The following is a 10,451-nucleotide window of genomic DNA, read 5'->3' as shown; positions in this document are numbered from 1 at the left end:
CAGCTCACTTAATTTTGGCGGGGAGTCTGCCAGATATCTGTGGTATGCTTTATTATTTAAATGTAATTTTCCATTTGTTAAAAAAAAAAGTAATCAGTCTCACTGGCTAAGTCACTGTGACCAGTACCTGGCATATTTGTTTGGAAACTGGACTGAGGTTTAACTCACATCAAAGTGAAATTAAGAAGTAAAGGATCAAAGGGAAAACGCTTACTTTATTACAATATGCCCATTACTATGGTCTGAACAAGTAAAGTCAACATTCGCAACACAGTGTGGCTCATTGTGAAAAAAAAGCTCAGTATAAACTGCATCTGAAAACTGCTGCTCCAAGGATGACATCTCTCTGCTGTTCTGTCAAGGACCCGGTGTCCCCCTTGTCTGGAGAAGCTGCACCGATCCAGCTTTCACCATCAGGTCCTTGAACTCCACAGAAGATCCCATGATGATCCACCTCCTCCACCAGCGTCATCTTCAGGCTGTACGACCAAGGGCAGGTCAGAGAGTTCTTGATGTCACCAGACCCAAAGAGTCTTTTTACCCTGGCGACGGTGTGGATGGACAGATCCAGTTAATCCTCACTGTCTGACTAATTACATCGATCCAGATCACAATCTGGCACCGGCCATCTAGTTCACTTGTCTGGGACCCCAGGTTAGCACAGGAAACGGGACTGAATGCCCCCCTGCTGCCGCTGGACACCGAGGTTCAACCATCCATGTTGATGTTAATTGAATAGGATGTGTGAGACCATCACCCCTCCTGCCATTGGTGCAGCTCTGGTCCCAACGTTTTGTTGCAGTTGAAACAGCCTGTGACGGACTGAGTGATCTGACACTGGACTGGCAATAAAGGTCCCAGCAAATTTTAGCGGAGGAGCTGCTCTGTTGGGATCACCACACCAGTCAGACCCTCAGGACCCCGGCACTTGTGATAGGTACCAATCCCCCAAAGCTGCACAACCAGCCACACAAAGCCATGATAATATGTGACCTGTCAAACTTGTATAATCCTCAGCTAACCTACCTCGTACTGCTGTGATCATCCTATCAACAGCAACAACAGCATCTATACATGCTTTTGTTTAGCATCAAAATATTTTTTCTTGTCCATCGCTGGTAATATAGAGTAAAAATCTATATGAATCAGGAGTTATGTAATCAAAGGATGATTGGATTAGAACAAGCCCATCACTCCTGCAGTCGCTTACTTCTCTGCGTTGCATTATTAAGTTTTTTATTCAAGTCCAGCTCTTGTGTTTGACGGCTTACTTTTTTTTTCAACACAATAACCAGGCACATAGTCAGAAATCTCCTCCTCTTGATGCTTTTCGCTCGTTCTCTCACTCACTCCCACCAGAGCGCACACACACACACACACACACACACACTCAGCAACTCTAACAGCGATCACAACAGATGCACAGACGAGGCAGAGGGAAGACACTCAGCAGGATGAAGCAACAAGACAACGCTCAGACTGGAAACATGGTCAAGTTTGTCCAAGAACAATCTGGCAGATTAAATGCAGATTAGCAGTCATTTTCGACCAACAAAGAAGAAAAACTTTGAACCTGTACCTATTTCACAAGGATGTCCTCAGAGAAAAGATTCTATTTGCTCCAAATCTGAGGTAAGTTTTGTTTCCTTACTGTTTTCCTGATAAATATTCTGGGAATTATGCAAAGTCAATTTCAGTTTGTATTCGTCACAAGAAGCATTCAAGTAAAAAATGATTTGTTGAGTTGAATTTTAAATGTAGAATGTGACTATTATGAGTTTTTGTGTTACGGGGGTCTTTTTGGAAGGTTTTCAGCCCTGTGGTTTTGCTGTCGATTTTTCCTGCAGGCTGTCATTGATTTTCAGCACCGGACAGTTCCAGTGGCCTCGATGAAACCAAACAACGTCACTGCTGTTGCCTGTTTCCAAACTGCAGTGTCATAACTTTTGCATGCCACTTAGTTGGGGGCTTCTACTCTGGCAGTTATGACACTGATGGAATGTGGTTTGTAATGATTCGGAATAACATCATAACTTTACTCATATGCTTGAGCAAAAACATAAATCTAGGTCGTGTTTAAATTCCAGTTTTAGGTTGTGTTTCATTTGGTTTTGTGAAACACTTCAGAAAATGTATAATTTCAAATGAAAAAAATGACTGTATGTTGAAACAACAACATATCAAACCATGGTAATATACACACGTTATGTGTCCGGCAAAGTGTCAGAAAGGTCTAAGCCACATCCTGCCTGCCATGTCATATGCAGTTCACATGTGCTGTACACACATAGAGTTGACTCAAAATCAAATGCAATAATGACTTAAAGTGGCACAAATATCAATGTCATGATGATGAAGTTGTTGACGATGATGATGACAAAGGTTCAGTGAGCAATGGGTTCTTGCTTATTGGGATTACAAAAATTGAAAAAGATGTTGGTGTTTTATCCGGTTTTAGACTCTTATTTGTTGTGCTGCTCACAGACTGATAAATACACATTTTGTTTACCGCACAACTGTGTTTTGGTCCATTGTGTGAGTTAAACCCCTGTGTTTTGAGGTTACAAATATTGGGTGCTAGTTTTTGGATCTACTTTAATTAATAGATTTAAATAGTAGTAAATAGAAGAATATAGCAAAAATGTCTGTATTGTGTTTTTGGTTATCACAATGAAATACTGTAGCTATCCAACGCACTACGTTTACAATGCGAATATGTGAAATCTGAACTGATTCTTGTGTCACGTTGCTCTGTTGTCTTGGAATACACCTAGAGATTTTATTATTTTTATTGAGATAGTGTCAGCAGGCGTTCCTGTATGCTTGGTCTGTCGGGGAATTGTTTGAGTTTGTGCAAATTGCATTACATGTGGAGGTAACATCCTGACATCATAATCTCTTGATGTTAATCTGGATTTTTCTTCACACACTGCGCCAGGAGATAAATCTGTCAAAGTCCTTGCTATATATATTTTATGCTCTCTGATCAATACTTTGTTTTATTTTCTTTAGTTCTGAGCCCCACCCAGCTCTTTTCATTATCCCTCCTCAACCGATCTTCATATGTCAGAGAAGAGCTTAAACCAGGTCACGAAGCAGCAGGCGTCCACCTTTCATATCGTTGTTTGGCTTCAGAGATTAAGGGATATTGTAATCTGGTATTTGTTGAGGGCTTCCTCCATTCGGTCCTTCAGGATTAATCTGTAATATATGCCAGTTATTCTTCTCTGACGTACTTGCAAGAGCTATTTCGTCAGTTCTCCTCGCTCATGTCAGTGCTGTGTCCAGCACAGTATTGGGATAAATTTTCTGGGCTGATCTTGTAATCCCAGTGCTCAGGCTTTTAGTTCAGATGTGTCGCAAGAATGAGAGAATCTTCACATCACAGTGAAAACAATTGCAAATGGTTGTTGTTGTTCTTATGAGTGATTATTAGGAAACAGAATTCCTTTTTCTGTGCTGTATAAAATGTATATACTTTATCTTACTTCCAATCGAATGTTCTCTTTTTTCTGCTAGAAACAGCTTCATTTATTTATTGACTTTATTTAGGAGATAAATATTCATCCAACACTATCTAATAGCTTTATCTAATAGCATGAATCTCCTGTGAGGGGAGGTAGAGAGCAGCATACCATCCATGTTGGAAGAAAGGCCCACTCCCACTGTAATTCAGCTCTCTTTAATTGTTATTTATTTATTTACAACATGAATTGATTTATGAAAGTTCTGCATGCTGTTGTATTTGTCATGTTTCAGCCTTCATTTCTGAACAGGAGGGAGAAGATAAGATGTGAATTGAGACTTCTAATAGATGAAAAAAAAGTATTACACATTAAAACATATAACATTACTGTATATCTGAAGTAATTATCATCTGTACTGGGACTGTCGGTAAAATGCATTACGATTACTTAGTTTTAACTGCTCACATGAAGAGTCAATATGCCATACATTCTGTCTTATTGTCCGATCGTCACAGGGTTTTGCTTCGACTGATGATTAAAAACTAAAATGGCCCTTTTATGCTATGTTCATGGATTAGCTATTTACCTGAAGCAAGAATCAGTCATGACAGTGCTCCCTCACCTCAATGTGGTTCATCTGTTGGGTCCTTGACTTGTCGAAGATTTCCTTTGTTTACTACATGGCAGTTATGTTTTTTGATACTTGGCCTTAAAATGTACCTTTTCTTGCCTGAGTAGTGAGTGTGTTGAAGGTGCTGAAGAGGAGGAGGAGGAGGGTGCTCTCAATTCACCTCACCGCACCTCACCGTACTTGAACTTGCATGGCTTAATCTGAACACATGCAGTATAGTCAGCCCCCCTTATTTTCCATAACCCTGTTCCAGGCTGTGAGGATAGAGGTGGAGGGAAGAGCTCCAGCTAGTTTTACTAAACACTGTGCAGAAATTGTTTATATTGGATTACATTCAGAAACAAAAGACATTTTCCTGGATTGTTTATCATGAATGTAGCCTTGAGATAATGGAAGGATTCCTCGGCTTGAGACCCCTGTTCACGTTTGGTACCAACTCAATCACTCTCAAAATATGCATCATCTCTCAACTTTCCTCCGACTGGCTGTTGAGTTGTAAATGAATCAGTAATGCCTTGAAGGAAAAGCATTTTAGTCATGTGATCAGCGAGCTGTGTAGAGGAAGCGACAGCGTATTTAGCACAGAGCAGTCAGCAATATATATTCATCGATGCTAAAGGCTTTCAGAAAGTCCCCAAGGAGTCCGAATAGAAAACGGCCTTGAGATGAATCCTTGATATATATATAGTATTGGTTTGTTTCAAGAACAGTTGTGGAGTCATGTGAAGGGCATTCTCCTCCAGATGTGGGAGTTACTGAGCTGACGTAATCATCTTCTCTGTTGGGATTATCCCACGGAGAATCACGCTCAATCCTGCCAATCAGTGGCCAGATCGTGACATCTGTCCTGCGCAGAGCGGGAATAAGAAGTCCAGAGCCCGTGTCAGTTCTTGGGACAAGAATGCTGTCACCCAAACAAGTCAGGTAAATTAATCTGTGATGCCAAAAATAGAAGGAAAAAAAAACAAAGCCTATCAATGCCCTTGAATATTGCATGCGATTGGACTTTTATTGGTTACGTAACCATGTGCTTTTTGGTTCTTGGGATGTCAGCTGCTGACATAATAAGCCGGGTAAAATCAGCCGTCAACCTTGTCACCAGGCCAGCTAGCAGATCAATTGTTCCTCTAACAGTAGATTACCACTCACTCATCTCTTTTTGGATCTCTGTTCCCCTCTGATCCCAGTCTGGTTTTCCACCTCTGCATGGCCTGAAGCTCCCAAAGGCCAGCTAGGCGCAAATATCTATCAATAAGCTTTCATCACATAAGCTGTCTGACCAGCACTGGACATTAGGGTGAAGCCTAAAGTTGACGGGTCTTCTTCAGCTGAACAATTCATAGATGGAGATCATAGAGCTTCTGTAGATGTTGAGTCGTGCAGTGTGACAGAAATAGACGCTGCTTCTGTGCTGGTGAGCAGCTCTTACTGAAGCTGATGCTCCACTGCAGCATGTCCGAGGACAAGGTGGAGGCGAAACAAAACCCTGCTGACTGGGAATGAGAAAGAACCCGGCAAATCGCAGTGGAGGCATCATTATTGTTGCCAGAGAGATGAGCGCTGTAAAAGTCATGAAATTCACTATGCAGTGCTGCCTGGTGACATCATGATAAACAAATTAGATGAGTGAATTTACTCCCATCCTTTACCCTTCAAACTCAACATGCAAGAAGCCAAAAGATTGAACTCTGTCAGCATTTTGCCAGGGAACAGTCTGAAGAGAATGTGATGTCAGGGTTTTGTTTAGCAGCAAGAATCTGTGGTTCACCACTGAATCTGGCTCACAACACAAGAGAGACTCCTTGACGTACAGATATTTAGCACTTTCCCTTGAGTCATTGAATCCCCTTCCTTCTGCATCAAAAATTCTACATCGATAATGGACTATTTCAGCTAACTAGAGAGCACTTGACTTTCAGAAGAATCCTTTTCATTCTTGCCAGGTCTTGCCAGGTATTAAGTCCATATTATTATTGTATTGGAGTCAAATATACTTACTTGTGGAATGCATGAGATTTCTTTGAGAGAATGAGACAATATGTAACTTCTACACTCTTTGACTCTGTTGTTTGCAGGTCCCTGCATCCTGAGATGCTGATCAATCCAGGAAAGGTCCAGTCTTAACTACTGCTTCCCAGTCCATCATTAGAACTTTAATGGTTGGAAGTGCACGTCCCAGCCTGCATTACTGCCTCTGCAGACACAGCCTGATGATCACCATTGCCATGGGAGCGGTGAGAGTCAACAGGTGAGAGACTGGGCGACTGCAGGCTCCGTGTTTTAGCCGTCTTTTATATTCAAATATTTTTTCACCTCACCAGGTATGTGCACAGATGGACCCTTAGTGGTGCTTAAGCACCAGCCCCTTTTTTCCTGCATCAAATTGCAGTTTTCTTTGGGCATCCTTCATAAATTCTCATGAAAACAAGTTGCCAAAAATGTATTGCCATGTGACGGGGGATTTGAGTTCTTGTCGGAATTGATTCCCATCCTCCGCCATGGCACTCTGAAGGCTCCTCCCACTCCTCCAAGTGCAGTGGTGAGCAGCTGACAAAGGGCTCCTCTGACCCACAGTGTCAGACAGACAGGTTAAGGTGGGGATGTGCATACGTAGACCCTAGTGATGCCCTTTTCTCTGCATGACAAAAGTGCACCTTATTTTTTTGTTTTTTTATTTTTATACAAAAAACTTAGTCTCTCATCACTTCCACCCACGCAATAAAATGATTACAACAATTGCCTTCCTCCACACCCCACCCCCCCACTACATTGTGGAACTGCTGACCCCTACTCAGGTGGGTCACTGCTAGTTGTCCAGAATCTAGATTTACATCTTTTCTGTCAGGGCTCCTCAACTGTGCAACGGTTTGCCAGAGGAGATCTGAAGCACAATGTGCACCACCAACATTTAAATCCCTGATAAAAACTCACTTTTGTAGGCTTGTATTTATGGAATATCCTCCCAATATTTCCATAGTTCTCGGTGACTGGAGGCCTAGCTGTCCATCTTCTCGTGGTGGAGCAAGTGGAAACATTCTTCACTATTTTGCCTGTAAAGCGCTTTGTGAACAGTGTTGTAAGAAGTGCTGTATAAATAAACCTGAATTAATTCATATTATTATTGTTATTATTAGTAATAATAATAATAATATTTGGGGAATGTTTTAATGTTCTACGGTACTCCATTTACTCTTCCATGTCTTTCAGATACAGTATTGTTTCGACCGATGAAGATATCCTGAAGATCTCAGCCCTGGGCCTGAACAATGGCCACAGTCCTCTGCACCAGCAGACTCTGATGGACGCCTGCATCCGTGGTGATGAAGAAGGAGAGTATTCAGAGAGCGACGAAGGCCGGGGGGCATTATCTTTGAGGCTGCCCAACGAACCTATCACCCAGAACAGCTGTCGATCTTCACCCCTGTGCCGACTCGGCCTGGATCTGGACACCGGTCACCTCCGAAGTCGCTTTGTGAAGAAGAATGGCCAGTGTAACGTGGTGTTTAACAATATGGAGGACAAACAGAAGAGATACCTAGCAGATATTTTCACCACCTGTGTGGACATACGTTGGCGATACTTGCTGCTCATCTTCACCAGTACCTTCCTTCTGTCCTGGCTGATGTTCGGGTTCATCTTTTGGGGAGTGGCTCTAGCTCATGGAGACTTTGACCCTCATGATCCTGTGAAGAAAGGTGAACCACAGAGCTCCGCGGAGGCAGCAGGGGATGAATGGCGGCCCTGCGTCCTCCACATGCAAGGCTTCCTCGGTGCTTTCCTGTTTTCGATTGAGACCCAAACCACAATTGGGTATGGCTTTCGTTGTGTCACTGAGGAGTGCCCCATTGCTGTGGTGACTGTGGTGGTCCAGTCCATCATGGGCTGTATAATCGACTCCTTCATGATCGGCACTATCATGGCAAAGATGGTGCGGCCAAAGAAGCGAGCTCAGACATTGCTGTTCTCACACAACGCTGTCATCGCGCTGCGCGACGGTAAGCTCTGCCTCATGTGGCGTTTGGGAAACATGCGCAAAAGTCACATCGTGGAGGCGCACGTACGCGCTCAGCTCATCAAGCCACATGTGACCTCCGAGGGCGAGTACCTTCCTCTGGAGCAGACGGACATTGATGTGGGTTACGATGATGGTCTGGACCGGCTATTTCTTGTGTCGCCGCTGGTGGTGGTTCACGAGATCAACAAGAACAGTCCGCTGTACAACCTTAGCCGGGCTGATCTCCAGAAGGAGGACTTTGAGATTGTTGTTATTCTGGAGGGGATGGTGGAGGCCACAGCGATGACCACTCAGGCCCGTAGTTCCTACATGGCTAAAGAGATCTTATGGGGTCATCGTTTCGAGCCGCTGGTTTTCGAGAAAGGCAAATGCTACCATGTGGACTACTCCCGCTTCCATAAGACCTATGAAGTGCCCTCCACCCCTCACTGCAGTGCCCGAGAACTGAGTCAGACGACAGTTTGTGAGGGTCAGTCATCATCTTCATCTAGTTGCTCCCAGTCCCCCTCACCTTATCGCCCAAGAAAGTCCTGCCACTCGCTGAGTGGTCAGTCGCCCAGCGCTTTCTGCTACGAAAATGAGGTGGCTCTGTGCTGCGGCGATGACGAAGACGACCCAAAGAGGGAGGCGGGGAGAACTGAGAAGGAGGCAAAGATCAGAACCGACAATCACGTGGGGTTCAAGAAGACATTAGAGGAAGAACAAATGGGGGAGATGTTGTGCGTTCTGCACTCAGAGAACCAGATCGGTGCGGACACGCTCCAGCCCTCGCTTCCGTTATACATCAGCCGAGAGTCAGGAGTGTGAAGACAATCGATGGCTAATGGAGGCACTTTGGTTTGTGTGCAGCCAACCAACAAACAAAGATGTGCTCAAAGGCCACCGTCTGAACTGCAAGTGTAAAAAAAAAATATATATATATATTTTGCAGAAGCGTTTGTTTTGACATCTTATGTTGGACACCAAACTTCCCAGACGTTTAAAGGAAATATTTTTGGAGCGGTAAAAAATCAACAAAGAATTGTCCTACCAGACTCCAAGACATGTGATGGTGTGTCTGTTGGTGTCCTTTACAGCAGACAGGTGACTTGTCCAGCTGCTCGACATATGATTCATGTCGCAATATGGCGACTCATCAATACCTACTTTTGAATTTGAACCTGTACTCCTTATTTTCCTGTCATATCTCAAGATATGTGGACTGGGTGCCGTGATATCTTGTACACAAACAAGTTACAGTCATGTTAACGTAACATAGCCAAAGAATAGCGACCCTACTGCTGTACTACCTGAAGCCAGGATGAGCATGACACGGGAGGATGAGGCTTGGGTGGAGTGGGCGGTGCCAGGAGAAGTTGACTTTGGGTTGTTATTATTAGCACGGCTACTTGTTAGCTCTTGATGTTCTATGATTGCTATTTATTCCATTTTACCTGCAGTCGTTCTCTCCTGCTTTCTGACGACTACCAGATGAAACCGCTTCACCTTCACCTAACTTCGGGGAAGAATCAGCCCCTTTGTCATATGTATAAAAAAATATGTATTTCTGATCAGACATTAAATTTTGACATCCAAACATTTATGTCCTTGTCATTGATTTTGATTATTCAGAACTCAAAACTCAAATGGGTTCAAAACCAGAAATGTCATTTTCAGTTTTACAGAGCACCAATATGCACTTCCATTTGCAGTCACATGGGTCCTCGCTGGTGCTCGGTGGTAAAGTCTTGTTTCCCAGCTCCTGTTCCTGGTTTGTTCAGCAGTTCATGTGGTTCTATATCTACTATTTCTGCATTGAATCGTGCAACTTGTCACGCTCCCCTCACCTCACACTGACGTGTCATTGCAGATGCAGAGAAAAACGACCTTACTGCAGCAATAAAACGTGACAAATGAAAGAAATGTGATGTATTTAATAGGAAGTATGTCCAGAGCTTAGCTTCTTGTTCCTCTTCTCTCTCAGTTGTAAATATATTCTGATTTAATATTTGTAATCAGCTAGTGATTCAGACGCCTGCAGTGAGACTCCCGCACATATTCAATGTATCACTGTAGCAATTAAACAGTTTCCTTTATTTTGGGTATGCATTTTCTTTAAAGCAACCAAAAGCTCTATACTTTGTTTTCCTTTTGAAGCACACTTGCCATGAACAATGTTTGATAAACTGTCTTTCATCCTGACTTTCTTTTTCAAAATACATATTCAATGACTGTTGCCACACATGAACAAGGTCAAACGAGCATGTTGCACACAGTTTGTGGCATAGTGAAAGAGCAGGCGCCCCCGAGTGGCCATTCTGTGTAATCATGTTGACTTAGTGCTTCTTTACATTTCAAA

The 10,451-nt window shown here is 43.2% G+C and overlaps 1 protein-coding gene across 3 annotated transcripts; it reads left to right on the top strand.

The window, feature by feature from the left end:
• Positions 1–303: 303 nt before the first annotated feature.
• Positions 304–10,021, top strand: LOC128754348 (ATP-sensitive inward rectifier potassium channel 12-like). 3 transcript variants are annotated; one of them, XM_053856900.1, is made up of 3 exons: positions 304–497; positions 6,174–6,346; positions 7,306–10,021. In XM_053856900.1, exons 2-3 carry the CDS (start codon positions 6,255–6,257, stop codon positions 8,918–8,920), a joined length of 1,707 nt encoding a protein of 568 aa, XP_053712875.1. In that variant the 5' UTR covers positions 304–497; positions 6,174–6,254; the 3' UTR covers positions 8,921–10,021. The 3 variants fall into 3 exon arrangements, with proteins under 3 accessions (XP_053712875.1, XP_053712873.1, XP_053712874.1); XM_053856898.1 differs by having other exon boundaries at positions 304–1,632; XM_053856899.1 differs by having other exon boundaries at positions 304–1,632; positions 1,848–6,346.
• The last annotated feature ends 430 nt before the right edge of the window (positions 10,022–10,451 follow it).

The sequence above is a fragment of the Synchiropus splendidus genome, chromosome 2 (assembly GCF_027744825.2).
Source record: "Synchiropus splendidus isolate RoL2022-P1 chromosome 2, RoL_Sspl_1.0, whole genome shotgun sequence".
Lineage (NCBI taxonomy): Eukaryota > Metazoa > Chordata > Actinopteri > Syngnathiformes > Callionymidae > Synchiropus > Synchiropus splendidus.
The sequence above is the reverse complement of the archived record's forward strand: the minus strand, read 5'-3'. Positions and strand labels throughout refer to the sequence as shown.